General features: G+C 40.0%; 1 protein-coding gene across 3 annotated transcripts in view; it reads right to left on the bottom strand.

Annotated features, from left to right (window-relative positions):
- The window catches only part of magi1b (membrane associated guanylate kinase, WW and PDZ domain containing 1b), a 112,372-nt gene that overhangs the window by 40,247 nt on the left and 56,186 nt on the right, over positions 1 to 15,939 (bottom strand). For all 3 annotated transcript variants that reach the window (XM_079579218.1, XM_079579219.1, XM_079579220.1), the window contains exons 3-4: positions 4,129 to 4,248; positions 2,992 to 3,231 (exon numbers count right to left, since the gene is read on the bottom strand). In XM_079579218.1, the coding sequence (XP_079435344.1) occupies positions 2,992 to 3,231; positions 4,129 to 4,248 (360 nt within the window). The remainder of the gene's footprint in view (positions 1 to 2,991; positions 3,232 to 4,128; positions 4,249 to 15,939) is intronic.

The raw sequence follows: 15,939 nt of genomic DNA, 5'->3' as shown, positions 1-15,939 counted from the left end.
ATTTATCTAAAGTTATATGTTATATGTTTCATGTTTCATGTTGCACGATCGAACGGAAAAAAATCCTAGTTGTGAACCCGTTCATAACCAATGAACAGGTTCAATAAAACCAATTCTGATTCTGATTCAATAACGCAACAAAAAAAGTGACAAAAACACGACTAAAGAATGGTGAAAAAGCAACAAAAAAATCAACAAGAAAGCTACAAAAGAGCGACAGAAATGCGATGAAAAAGTGTCAAACACAATCAGTTTTGTCGGCCTTAGCTTTCAAATGAGGCGTCACACTGACCTTCTAGTCCGGCTCACTATGTTTAGATTTCCACGTTGTGGGATTTTCGTGGAGAGTATAAAAAAAAAAAATATTTTTGGGAAACCTTATGGTAAAAGCAATGAGAAAAACAATGCTTTTTTGTGCAATTATACCATTTTTGCATTAGCGTAAATGGGGAGTTCTGGTCATCGCTACGGTAACTCCATGAAACAAATGAATGCAAATGAGAACATGGTTTGTTTGATTGCATATTTAATAAAGTTTTCAAAAATGTATCTTCAGTGAAATTACATAGTGAACTGGACTATAGAGGTTGTAAGTTCCAGTCAAGAAGCTTTTGGATTTGGGTAAAGTCGAACTGGAGAAAATGCGCTCGGTTAAGAGGAAGTAATTTCAAGAGTGAAAACGCTCTAAAACCAATAAAACTGAATTATTTTCTTAAACACAAACATAAAAGCTGATTCATTTTATTAACTTGTCAAGAATTAGGTAAACACTCTCCACAAAACTAGAAAATCCTTGAGAAAGCTTTGTGCTACCTAGAGCTCTGAAAAGATATTCCACCTTTGCAATTAGCAACATGCTGTAATATATAACCATTTATCATTTTTGTTTTGTCAATCACTTAAATGACATCATAAACTAGAATAATAAAAATGTACAGAAACAAAGACATTGATAATGATAAAAATGCATGGTTGTCCTTTCCCGTTAGCAGCCAGGTGGCACTATTTTACATGTTTGCTACGTGATAATACAGACATCATGATCAAACCCAGACACAACTTACTATTCACCGCCCAAACAAAGCCCCAGCAGCCACTGGAGAAAAGACACAACAGCAAAAAAAGGGAAAAATCCTCCGTTTGAACCCCCTCTCCAAGCGCTTATCCATGCCGAGTCTATCCTCTTTCACAAGCCGACTGTCTGCTCTGACCGGTCTTATTGAAACTCACAATCCCTTCCCCGGCCACTCCTACTCTCCCTTTTATTTCCTGCCACCGTGTGTTACTTCAACTCTCTCCCAGTTCCTACACCTTCTCTACTGTCCAACTGCAAATAACCGGGCCACACAAAGGGAACCGTGAGGGCGTGACAGAGCTCGTTTCAACCACAAACAATAACAGAGGAGTCCAGGAATGAGAGGCATGTAAATGTAAATGGGTAAAATTCGTATTAAATGCCACTGTTGCATGAGTGAAAATGAGACACACGCACACACTTGTATTATTAAAGCCAAATGTGGCGCCGTAAAGGTGATTTTTCTGTAAATATGCCAAGTTCAATTTATCTTGGTTTAACATTTCCCTTCTGGACTTCTTTCAGCCTGATATTATAAGAACTCAGACACACAAAACTGCCTCCGCTCATTTTTCAAAGCACTAGGGGCTCTTTCACAACTCACATGTCAGACATACTGTGTTTTAGGTATTTATATGTCTAGAATGTTATATGCAGGTCTTTAAAAACTTAAAACAGAACGTTATTGTTAAAGCGCTTTGAGAAGCTTGTCAATCATGTAAACTCACTATTAACTGAAAAGTAGCAACTATTTAACACCAAAAAAGTGAATTTTCTAACAGAAAGTCAAAGGTGGAAATCTTGACACTTGTGATAATTTGATTAAACATTTGCTTAATTGCGTTTGCTAAAACAAACAATAGAAGAATTTGCTTTAAAATAATCCATCCTTCCTTTTTTTCCCCGTCTTTTAAACCTTGGTAACATTGTCAATACTACCAGAAGATTTGGTAGTGGTAGCATTTTAATTAAACTCAAGTAAATGTCAATGTGTTATTAATGTTTGGTAACTTTACACCTACTTCAATAATGTGAATGTACTTAATTGTTTCCAAAGGCCAATCAATTTGAGTGAAAGTAGAACAGTACTGTAGCCTACTAGATGAATTAGAGCATTTCTGAGTTCATTTTGTCAAATGTTTACACATAAAACAGCCACAAATATCTATTAAAGGTCACTTTTATGTTTTCTGAGCAGACCAGGTTAATTGAACTTAAAGCTGCACAATGCAACTTTTGAAGTGAAAAAAAAAAAAAAAAAAACGTAATATTTGTGTATATTTGACTTGAAGTGACTTTATGGGTCCAGCATGGCACCTTTGCTTTCCCTCATCCCTCACAGTGGCCTTTATGACGCTCCAGTTGTGTTTGTGGGTTTGTACCAGAAACTGTCCAGAAACCCCAAAACCATTGATTCTGGATCATCATAGACGCCACTGTGAGGGAAAACAATGGTGCCATGCTGCACCCATAAAGTCACTGAGTCACTGTATGTCAAATATACACAAATATCAAGATTTATTTTTTTCACTTAAAAAGTTGCATAGTGCACCTTTAAGTATGCCATCTGAAAGCTGGGGTACCTGACTTGGTGGAAGATAGAAGTAGAAGTTGTACACTGGCGTGAAACGTGCATACAATTCATTTGCTTGAACAAGTCAGATGTGCTGGAGGGATTGTGAGAGCTAAAAATCACAGTTTGAAACCAGGTACCCCAGCTTTAAGTCTAGGGCAGGACCATACCTCTATACAGCCTCTCCAGTCTCATTCATTCATTCATTCATTCATTCATTCATTCATTCATTCATTCATTCAGTCTCCGCTGAAAACCCAAATCACCCAAATTATTATGACATTCTAACAATTAAGTGTAACAACAGTATCATTGATGTCCCAGACCCTGCCCCATCACGTACCTGTAAAGCTATTGTTCATCTCAGGGAGGTCGTCGTCCTCCAGATGCGTCTCTCCGGGCACTAATCCAGCATTGTGCATGTCATGGTAGGACTTGGAGCGCAGAGATGAGGAATACTGCGAGCCCGGCAGGCTACCGCTGAGCCTGTCTGGCAGTGGGGCATCACCGCCGCTACTGCTATTGCTGATCACTTTCCCACTGGGGGGCTGCACCGGCGGCTTGGGCGTCCCATAATAGTTACCTAGGCAACAGAGAGAGAAAAAAAGAGAGGGGGTGATTGGATTAAGCACGGGAGAGGAATGAAAGGGGAGCGGCCAGAAAGTTTGGGTCTGAGACAGCTATTGTATGTTAATGAGAGCATAAACCTGAAAGTAAAGCCTACCAACAGTAAGGTGAAATGTTTGAGCTTTCTCCAGTTCAGCTTTACCCAAATCTAAAAGCTTACAGCCTTCATTGTGAAATGAATTGACAGATAAATAATCGTTGGCCCATAGAGTCAAAGATGCAGTGTAATTCCTCATTTGAAGGAACTACAAAACTCATTTAACTGATCTTTTTCCTTTGTTTTTTTGTCGCATTTTTTGACATTTCTTTTCATTGATTTTTTGTCACTTTGTTTCCACTCTTCTGTTTCTCTTTTGTTGCGTTTTTGTTGCTTCTCTGTTGCTCTTTTGTGGCAATTTTGTCACTTTTTCATCACATTTTTGTTACTTTTTTGTTACGTTTTTGTCACATTTTTGTTACTTTTTCATCATATTTTTGCGACTTTTTATCACATTTTAGTCACATTTTTGATGCATTTTCATCCTCGTTTCCCACTCATTTTTGTCACAATTATGTATAAATAAGAGGTTAATAATGGCAAAATGAGAGCTTACACTGTGTAGGCTTCCTACCTATTAAAATACATGTACAATAGGTCAGGATGAGATAAAGAGAGATAGACAAAGAGCTACATGTAGAATGGATTGACTGACAATTCATTGGGTCTTTAAAGGCAGTAGAAGTCTCTTTTTATACATCTCTATTTTGCCTTTTATTATTGTATTAAACATGCAGATTCACATTTACACACATAGATGGCATATGTTTCGAAACTCCCAATCAAGGTGCACAGGTTTTAGTGCCTCCTCCTCACCTTCATAAGTGCCTGTCTCCAGCAGCGTCCCAGTCTTCTCCAACTCCAAGAACTCGTTCACCGACAGGAAGTTATAGTCCACTCCTGAGACTTCTCCGTCACGAGGGGGGCGGGTAGTACCTGGACATCCAATCAGAGCAGAGGATTCATTGAGACAGAGATAGCTGTTTTGTGTCTGTGGCATTAGATTTTCACGCGAGGGTAGGGTGTGAGGTGTCAGAGTAGCACCTTGGTGGGGTCCTGCCATATGTTTTGCCGCCTGGTAATGCCTGAGGATGTATGTGTGACTTGGCATGCCGCCTTTATTGACAAAACAGTCGGTAGCAATGGTGCCAATGGTAAATACACTGCTGGCAGATCTTGTAACAAAGTCTTGATAGATGTTTCACTTTAGTGTGTTATCTCGATTCAATGGGAGATTTTATTTATTTGTAACTTGGGTCTGTAATTTTGCCCAACCTCCTGGCCAGAGTTTTATCCTGGTTTAATACATTTTAAAAAAGGAGCTTTAAACAATTGAGACTTGTGACTTCATCATACAAAATATGAAATTGCATCATTTCACGTCCTAGTTGCATGGAATTAGTAGCTTGGCAAATTTCCAGAATTAAGCTTATATAGACATAGGGAGGAAAAGTCTTTACAGGAAAAACAGCAGACAATCTAAAGTAGAAATCAAACTAGGCATCTGCTAATTGTTAAAATATTTCACGACTGCAACAACTGACTGAAAAGCATAAAGACCAACTATGTCCTTGCAGAATCCGATCTAATGCAGAATAAAGCGCACAGCATAATTCACACAGGTGTCATACCAAATGCCCCATTTATTTTACATATATCCTTTTTAAATTCATTTTTTACAGTGGGGGTCCCTAATTGTTTGCATTAATATTTTAGGGGTCGCGACCTGTGAAGTTTGGGAACCCCTGACCTAAAGAATCAGTACATAATAAAATAATATCTCGGAACCACTGGCCCACATTCGGTGAGTGCAAGTTATAATACTGAAAATTATGAAATATGAGCAGTGCACACATTCCAGACATTTCAATCACACGGGGAGGGCTTTCCTTTGTTTAATAAGTTCATCTCCCTATCAGTGACCTACGGTGAGTTTGTAGAAGATGGTCAAAATAGATGCATGGGGTTTGTATGAGCAGAGGGAACTCCTGCTGCAGCCATGAATGGTGACACAAGTCATAAATCACACATGTGCAAATCCCTGTTCAAGTAACCATGCACTACACTCACGTAAGCAAGCAACGTCTGTGAAGGACAAGGGGGAAAACTACCAACACACTACGAAAAAGTCAAATTCCACACTGTCCCCATTATGTCCAGGACTCAATACCAAGTTCTTGCTGATGTGAGCGAACTAATGTCATCATGCTGCTAGTAGATACAAGTTTGGTTGATTTTGACCCCACCTGTTGTGAGAAGCTACAGAGAATCCCTCAGCATGTTTAACAGAGTCAGAATAATCTCGTTGTCCAATTCTAGTCTTCCTCCATTTCTCTACTGAACTGCACAATGATCTCATTCTACTTCCCAGAAAGCCAAATTACTGAAAATATTGTTCATGATCATTTTATGGTGTGTGGGGAAAATTACCTTGCCATTAAAATGTTGCAACTCTTTGTACAACTGATTAAGAGTCATATTAATATACAGTGGAGAGGGATGGGGACCGGAATTCTACTTCATCAACCTCTTCTTGAACAAACTGTGTAGTCGTCATGGTGCTCCGACAAACTATGAGTCCTAAATTTCCCACACAAAAGTTCCCATTCACTCCACTCAGACCTTGCTCCTGTAAGAAAAGCAAACAGGAAGTGGAATTGTGACCAGTGAGACAGAACCTTGGCTTGGACCCAGTGGCTAGGACAAGTCATCGCTATAGACTTAATTCATTCAATATCCCTGCTACAAAAGCTCCTTTCAGTGAGAAGTGAGGGAGGAGAGACCAATCGCAAAGGATGTCAGGGGATGTGGAACTGGGCTACCTGTAAGCAGGAACGCACTTTTTTCAGTGGACTGTGTAAGACTGTTTTATCATTAACAACAATGATCAGGACAATGCAAGAGCGAATGGTTCTCCTGTGGCAGAACCAATGAGGTCATCTCAGAGGGAGATCTCATTCACATGCACCAATAAACTATAGCCTAGTACTGGGCAACAGAGGTGGTGCTTCTCTGATCCAGTCATGTAGCTATCATTCATCATAATTATGCTCTTGTACAATATATTCCATAACATAAATTCTCCTTGTTCGATTCTGGCCTGAACTCTCCAGAGAACTCGTCAGACTTGTGTCTTGATATAAATGACAGGGCCGATAGCTGAATGACTAAGGGGGAACTGCATTTTGTATCTTTGCTGAGACCCCGTGTGGTATAGCTGCTCTGTAAAGAATAGAAAGAACACGGCTCAGGCACTCAGGCAAGTGCACTAGAATGTAAAAATGCAGTTTTAGTTTGTGACTAGACTCGGCACAGGCTAGTTTGGCGAGTCCGATCTAGGAAAAACGAATGATGACGCCCCAGTCGAAGCTCCCCGATTCACAAGGACACAAGGAATCCGCTTAAAATTGGACTGAGCTGGCTGTCAAAAGAGGTCAGGTCTCACCAATAAATACTGATTGATTAAGGACAATATAGGGAGGGAAAGGTGGTCATGTGCCCTGGTCTGAGGCTAAATGGGAACGGCTGAAGGTTAATCACCTAAATGGAGCTCAGTGAGCCCATCTCTGTTTCATTACCATAACAGCCATGGGGCACCACCCACAGAGACCAGATTAGGCCTCTGCTACCACCGCATGTCATGAGAGAGCACATTGCTTTTTTGGCTCCTGGACATCCTCAAGAAATATCAACAACTAAACAAGAACACAACTAGATTCATGCAAGTAGGCCTTGAACATATCAAACAAAACACTGAATTTCAAAAGCTGTTTTGGACAAATTTTCCAGCCTTTTTTTAATAGGGCGATGTATCGATATCAATATATTTTTAAATGAGGTATGGAATTAGACCATATCGCATATATGGATATAATTTGCACTGTAATACTTGCTTCAGGAAAGCCGCTGATCGGAGTTCCCCGCACTGCTTCCCGCGGACACAAATGATCAGATGAGCAACAAAACCACGCTATATGTAAGGAGTGCCATAAGCACATTGCAGCCAGTGGTGGAAGCACTACGAATCTTTTTCACCACTTAAAAATGTGGCACAAACTGCAATATGAAGAGTGTTTGAAACTGCACGCTGCAGAAGCCACAAGCACAAGAAGCCGTCCCCAACCCGAAGCCAGATGCCGTTGGCAGGCTGGTGTTTCTTGCACAAAATGCAATCTAATGTCTACCTCAAGACAGCACGACGGTTTATCAAAGTAAAAAAAATGTTTAATGAGTTGATAGTCTTTTTCTTGTGCAACTGGTTGAGACTGTTCAGAAAAGCTATTAAGTTGACAAAAAGAAACAGGTCTCAAGCTGATGTTTAAAAGTTTATCTTAAACTGAGCACTTCATTGTGTTATCTCTTTATATAAATATATAATGCTGCCTTCAGAAAAAGTTTGCCCTATTTCATTTTGTAGGATCTTTGTATTGAAGATATATATTTTTTAATTTAAATGTGCACTATACGGAGCTTTATTATACAGTGTTTATGTTTACATTTTATGTAAGTTTTTACTTGGCTTTGACTTAACATTTAATTTCACAGCTCTCACTTTGCGGAAAAAATATCGGGATATATATCATATATCGATATTCATTCTAAACATATCGGGATCTGACTTTTGGTTCATATCACCCAGCACAACTCCAAAATATCTTGCATAATACATTTCTGAGAAGAGAGTAGGGTAAGTAAACATTGCACATCTGTTTTTCTATACACTGTTTTTAAATAAGAAGGCACACATCAGAAATGTGGTGACTGACAGCATGACACCATGCCAAAATCAATATGTGACAGCAGCCAGACACAACCCTCTCTGTGACCTTGGCCTTCATACTTTACCCAAATCGTCACTCACTCAGCATTTACAGAATCAATATCAAATGTATTTTTCTGTCATTCAACTGAACCTAATCAAATGTGGCATTAACGACAACATCCCCACATTATGTGCTAATAATGCTCACTGAAGTGTCTTTTTCAAAATGTTTTTTTTAAAGTCTGGAGCCTCAGCTTTGGACCAGAGGCCATGTACTCCATACATTCAAGAAACAATTCATGGTCACATTCAGCAACGTGAAATGAAAGCTTTGGTTGAATTATGACACATATGGGGACAGAAGCTACAGTTACGCAGAGCAGAACTACAGTCTCAAATAACAGAGATTGTAAGTCAGTCCAAGGGTCATTACCCACCTTCCACCAAGATGACAATGCTACCAACTCGGTCATAATTATAAATGGTTCCTTTTACAACATCCACAACTCACTGTAGCCCAAAAATATGTTTGGCTACTGGTCATTGATCAGACTGTTCATCATCTTAGGCATGACACTAAGTCATGAAAAGATCTACTGACCACAAATGGAGCCATCCTCCGTGGCTCCATCCATCAGAGCCACGGAGTAATAAAACATTAAGTCATTTCACAATCACTTTGCAGGACAAAGTGATTGTGAAATGCAGAAATACACCAACAGAAGGTGCGAGACTGGCATCTGTTCTTATTGTGAGAAACGATTTTAAACAAATCCAAAAATCAAAACAGTGAAGCTTCATGGATTCATGGACTTGCTGAGCAGCAGGGAGGGGCACATGTTCAGAGAAAGTACAAAGTTAAAAAATAGATTTTTCATTTAAAGCATGAAGATTGTGCTGAATGGGACTGTTTCATATACAGTTTAGTCATACAGTATGTTTTGGGTTTCACAACTCATGGATTCATGAAAAATGCAACACCACTTTGCATGTAGCCATAACACAAAGTCTGTCTACATTTCTGCACCTGCTTCCTCTAGAACAGGGGTTCCCAAACTTTTTAGGCTGGTACCTCAAAAATTGACACTGAAACAACTCGGGGACCCCCATAAGAGCGATCGCTGTTATTGTTTACTTCCGCAATTTTCGCCGGATGTTTTGGTGAATGATATGTAACAGCTGATGCATCCAGGCTTCTAACACGGTTTTATAAAATGATCGATCTGCTACAGCGCAAGAGAAGCAATGCTCTGTTTATGAACATGTAAAGCGTCTTTGTGTCCCCCGAAAAGCGCTAAATAATTGTTTTTGCCGATCATAGAATTCTTATCATTTGTTTAAAATGTAAAATGCCTGCCACGGCCTCCGGATGTGACAACATTGTGATCGCTCGGATTGTATAAAGTTATTGCCAGCGCAAAAGTCTGGTACAAAGCATCTTTTCATATGCTGATTAATGCTCCTGTACATGTCCCTGTCAAATAAATAAAATAAAATAAACTTTCGCTACTTTAGGCAAAAAAACATTTTAAAATCAAGTTAATATGTATTTTAAAACAGTTCATGTTGATTAATTGAATAGATTTCACAAATTATACTGAAAAACACTAAAAACAGTAGATTTTTGCTTCATCTTGAAATCATATAGGGACAAATGATTCAAAGGCCTCGCTACACCCTGAGGGGTCCCGACCCCCACTTTGGGTCCACTGCTCAAGAACAGTGGTTTTCAAAGTGTGGCACGTGTACCATTTGTGGTACTTGAGCTACAGGTGGTACTCGAGCTACAGGTGGTACTCAGGATCACATGCAATTTTAGATTCTATATATGACATATAATTAGTACTTTAGTAATGCATTTAAGTTAGGAGTTCTTTCTGGTTTAAACATGGTTCACACCCAGTGTAGGAATAATTACACCAATTTAGGTCTATTTTGGACCTTGTTCTAACCCCAGTCCTGACTCGATCTATGCTCTTGGAATTCAGAAGGTAAAATATTTTCTGAGGTGGTAGTTGTTGTAAAAAGCGTGAGAACTACAGTCCGAGAGCATTGGCACAGCCAGGGTCCGTGTCTCCTCCAAACATGCCCCTGTAGTTTAGCCCTGACCTACATTTGACTCCCTTCACCAGAGCAAGATGGGGTCCTCCTCCTTGGCCATGCTCTGCTTCATGGCCAGGAGCTGCCAGACTGACAACCTCAGTATATTTATTTGGAAGTTTCAAACTCTTTCCATTAACAACTGTTTTGTCTTGAGAAAAAAAGGCATCAAGTGAGCCAGACAGAAAGACTTCTTTCATACTGTTGGAACGCTTTCTCCTCTTCTTGCGCACTCCAGAACAAGCCCAAAGCTCCAGGGGGGAAACGAGTACATGAAAAAAACCTTAAGGTCTTCTGGTGTAGGCGACGGCTTCTCCACATGATACTAGGCAGTCACAGAAAGCAAAATCCAATATTTTTATGGTACCATTAAAATCCATTAACAAAAAAGATCATTTGAAATGTGTTCATCACTCACAACAACACAACGCTTATTAGAGTAACTTCCTGTATTTGAGGAGGAGGACCTCATTCTCAGCCTGAAGCTCTTTTATTTTCAGAGGATGCCGACAAAAGCAATAACAGAGACTAGTTTCAGGCAACTTTCTCAGAAATTGGAACTGCAACTGAAAAATGTAATCACTAATCAAATTGATATATTATTTCACTTTTGCAGAAACCGTTCATTACAAAGAAGAGACGCAACAAAAGTACCACTGTTCAAGTCCTACACAACTTTTGAAATCTCCATTAGTTTGACAACACAGTGTAACATGGTGGTCATGTGTTCAAAGCAACATGACATTTCCCTGTGTGTAATGTCATGTGGAGTCCTGGGAGACAGTGAAGTCAACAGCATGTGACCCGCAGGTTAGACTGGTTCTACAGCAAACAGGCCCCGATAGCCTAGTAGGTAAGGCTGTGCGCATGTACGCCGGACACTCTTCCGGCTTCAGCATCATGTTTTTGAGTTTCAACTATGAAAGTTTGCAGAATGTCTCTCCCTTTCCCAGTGCACTGTGGTGTCCAATAAAGCCCAAGGGCCACAGAAAAAAAGCTTCTAGCAAAACTATTATTTATTCTTTTAAATAGTTTGCATTTTTTTCAACATAATATTCAAAAATCACTGTTAACAACAAACATGTAAAAATGCATTATGCTTATCAAAGTTGCTTAGAAAAACATGAGTGCAGGGTGATTCATTTATTTATTTATTATGTACTTTGACGTAAAGACAGGCAGCCTTAAGTTGCCATTGCCAATGTTTATGTAGAACAGAAAACTGCTCTACTACTGTCAGAGGTGTGGTCTTGAAAGTCAAGATTTAGACTTAAGCCAGCCTTAAGAGACTAATTTGACAACTTGAGATTTGACATTGGAAACAAACTAAGACATGGGACTTGACTTGGACGAGCCCTGGCTGTTATTCGATGAAAAATTCCAGAAAACTTAAATAAACACATTGTTTCAGCATGTGACACTATATAGACCATCCAATACAATTGCAGTAATACCAGTAAAAAAAAAAAATATTTATATATATATATCTTTATGATCTCCCTACACAATTTACTTTTGATCAATCTTCAAAGACTTGAAAGGACTTCACATTTTGAGCATATAAGAACATGGAGCCAGCTTTTGACTTGGGGTTGTTGTTTGGCGATCTTTATATTTACAATATCTGTGTGTATTCTTTAGTTAAAACGTCATTACCAAAATTTCAGATTCCATGCTGTAATGGCTGCACTGTCAAAATTATTATAATGGAAGTCAATGAGACATAAAAGGCTTTAAAAAGGAAAGCATGAGTATTTTGTCTACAAGCAATGAAACAGAGAAATCACAGAAATGCCTTGAGCTAGCTGAGCCCGTTCCTACAAATGCGCACATTTTGTTAGTCGTCAAATCCCGGACCCGATTTACACTGAACATTCCATCCACATGAAAATAAATAGGGAGGTCAGTCACAATACTATTGTATAGGGAGGTGTGTTTTGTCCAAAGCCACTGGGTATGTATTCGACTACACAAAAGGCAGAAACCTAACTGAATATGAGGTAGCATTTAGCTAAGAGGCCACTTTTAAACGCCAATTTGTATCTAAAGTAAAATTTCAAAAGTTCTATACATTCATTAATGATTTCTAACTAGGTTTTGACCTCACATTTACGTGGTTGATGGGTTGACAACAGCTGAAAACCCCTGGATCGTCCATAATTTGCGATGATTGATGGCTAATGCTAGTCGGCTAGTCCAGGAGACTTTCCAGAGGTGAACTGTCCGCATATGCTAGCATCATACGCCGCTTCTCCTTTTTATTTTTATGCAATTAAATGTATCGTTTTGTTTTGATGTGTATGCAAAATTCCAGTACACACCGTGGCCATTGATGTGGAGTCCAGTTTGAGAAATGACCACAAGAGAGAAAAAATACAACTGGAAAACCCTATAAAAGGTGCCTGCGGGTTGATCTTACTCATAACTTATGCCCTGTTCTTCCCACTTGAATATTCTGGAGAGTGATTTGAGCAACTTGATACTGTATGTTGACTACTGCAAGCGAAAAGCAGGCCATGAAATGTGTTTTCATAATTGCTCTATTAATAGAATGTCAAATCGGCTTGTGAGCCCATGAGGTCACTGGGGAGAAAAGTCAAGTGAAAAGTGCATCTAAGACGGATTCCAGAACAACAGCAGAGCCCAAATAAAATGGTAATTTCCCATAATTTAGGAGACGCATCCTTGACTGCCAGTATTTAGTTAATCACGCTACGGGAAACAGTTACCCACAAAGCCTCAGCCAAACGAGACGGCCTCGCTGTCACATATTTTGCTTCTTTTCTCCCAGAAGATCATGTGGCTCTGCTTCAAATCTGTAACACTAGCAACTCTTTTAATCTTAAGTCATTATCCCTCATCCCTTCCTGGATTTGAAGAAACTTAATGCCACTGTCTCTCCACCCAGCCTCTGATCTGCTCATTCATGTTTTCTCCCGACTCCACTGCTTCTGGCATTTGTGACAACTGCCTGTGTGGCCCTGCCTAACACAGCTCCGGCTTTCTGCTTTGACTCGAGGACAACCGCGCTTCTTCTTTTCACAATCCGTTGAGCGAAACCCAAATGCAAAGGCTCAGTCTGCCTTTCTCCGTTATCTAAAAGTACAAGACACTACTGCTGCTACTGCTGCTGCTGCTGCTGCTGCCTTCGCGTGAACTCTCTCAAATTAGCGGTGACAGAGAATGCAGACTTTGGGAACTGAAAAGTAACACAGAACATAAGTGAACACAGGAGGAGCATCCACGCGTCTGAATTTAAAGATTACAGTGCCCCGCATGTGTAGAGTTTGAATCCCACACATTAAATCCGCATTAGTAGGCGATGGCAAAGTGCTTTGGAGAACCCGACTCCTCCGGTTCTCCAGCAATGTTTTATGTAGATTATCATTGATTCAAATGTCCCGTGGAGTTGAACATTTATACTCACCTATGCTCAAGAGTTTAAAAGAATGATGGTGGCAAATGTGGTATTTCATGGACATAAACCAGACAATTTCAATTTAAAGATTTATCAGAAACCTTAAAAACTGGAAAGTTATAAAAGCTTTTTGCCCTATTTCGAATAACTAGTTATAAGTTAAGTATTTTCTTCCCATTTAAATACACACTACGGTTAGCAGTTTACCACATGTAGCCTCTGTCTTGCTTTTATACTTATACTATATTATAAAAAATCTATGGGGATTTTGATGCGATTATTACTTTCGGAGCTTGAGTGGGATATGCGATGGGATTCTTGAGCTCCTTTCCAGCGTTTCCCAAGCTGTGGTTTGAGTACAAGGGATACGCAGGCTCCTGATGGTGCCCGGGGTCCTCAGCAGGTCTAGTCTTTGGCCGAATCAATCACTCAAGCCAGCTTTTAGAGCAGGGATCTCCAATCAGAAGCCATTTTTTGGTAGCTTGCCAAAGGCTTTCTACATTTCTACACGAGCTTGACAGGTCACATTTTTGAGGCATTTTCTGTTTCTTTTGAACAAATCGAACAGAATCGGAAAAGATTTGGGAAAACAAAGTCCAGAATAAGGACAAAATGGACTTCATTTTCTTAAATCGTGTTCATCATCTTGGTATTTTGGTAAGTATTTTCAAAACATAAGAAGCTCCTTCACGTTTCATGTAGATGTTTTTTAAAAGGCACACTGTGTAACCTTTTGGACTATACGGTTGCCATCAGTACAAAACATGTTCCTATAATGACCAGCTCCACACATAAAATGCAGTGGGTAATCAAAGAATGGATTTGGATGAGGACCAAAACTGTTTAAATCTCAAATTCTGCTGACTTAAGTCGACATCTCCGTGGAAACGAGCGGGAGACGTACCCACTAAAGTTATAGTCATGTCTTCATGGTGAGGCGCGCACAGCAAAGGTACATGCTTGTTTGTAGTTAATTTTCAATTATGAAAATATCTGTCATATAAATTAAGCTCCTATTGCAACTTTATTTTTTGGGCAAAATTCAACACGATGTTGCTTTAAATATATGCTTTTTTTTTAAATCCATATTTGCCTTCCAGCAGCCTGTTGATTTCTAACTTCGGAAGTCACTGTCAGGATGTGCACAACGGATATCTAGAAACCCTATAATGTTTGTAATATCCCATTTCTTGGAGCATCATCCACACATTACTGAAAAATGTCCCACAACTGATCTTAAAAGTATCCAAAAAATTCTAGTAGGAGACATATCGAGAAACAAAAGAGAAAACTGTAGACATTGTGTCTCAGAATTCTGGCTTACAGTCAGCATCCCAACTGTTGTGCACAAGCTATTACAAAGGCATTTTCCTCAGTCTCCACAATAAACATGCTCTGGTGGTGCCATGCTAGCCAACATGTCCACATTTTCCAACAAGATACTTCCCTGAATCATTTCACCACACACAAAGCACACACACACACAGAAGAGGAGAACTAGCAGACTGTCATCATATTCCAAAACCCAAACAGATCTGTCCACCATCTTGGCCAGTGCTTTCCTGCCAGTGCTGATTTTTTTTTGGGGGTGTGTACCACATGCATGGACACACACTAATGCAGGGGGGGGGGGTTCTGTCAGCTCGGCAGGGGGATGAAGCCATCTGTCCCAGTAAAGGGTTAATCCCACCAAAAGCACAGGCCGCAAATTCCAGCTTTTTCCTGTCCCTAAATTTTCTGGCTACAGTTCTTGTTTTTTGCTTTGTGTGTTCCCGCGCGGACACATAATGCACTTATGAATCTCACTGACACCACAATGTGACGGCTTTGTTGAATCATAGTTGTTTGTTTTGGAGGAGCTCATGTCTCAAGAAGACAGTGAGGAGATTTCACATCCTTTACTACAATGACATCAAAATAGGCCTCTTTTTTTTCTCCCCCCCCCCCACCCCTGAAGTGACATGCTACAATACTCCCTTCCTCATGCACCCCCAATCATGCCATTTCCAATAGTAGGTGTATTATGCCAGGGGTTCATGCCTGTGCACTGGACACATGCTGACATCCGGCAAAACCAGATTAGAATGGGGGGGGAAAAAAGACAACAAAAAGCTCAAGTGCCACCGGGGCAGCGTGAAGTTAAATCACGCAGAAACCTTCTCCAAATTGCCCCCCACCCCACCCCCAGCTCCCCTTTGCACACACACGACCGGTCTTTGTCTTTTTATTCCATCCAGAAAATGGACCGTGAGTGAGCTACTACCTACGGCAACGTATGAATGGAAGACAAACAATTTAGCCTGGGAGGTGGATAGGCGGGAGCTAGTAGACTGGCAAATTTAGCAGT

Source organism: Gobius niger (genome assembly GCF_951799975.1).
Source record: "Gobius niger genome assembly, chromosome: 20".
Lineage (NCBI taxonomy): Eukaryota > Metazoa > Chordata > Actinopteri > Gobiiformes > Gobiidae > Gobius > Gobius niger.
The sequence above is the reverse complement of the archived record's forward strand: the minus strand, read 5'-3'. Positions and strand labels throughout refer to the sequence as shown.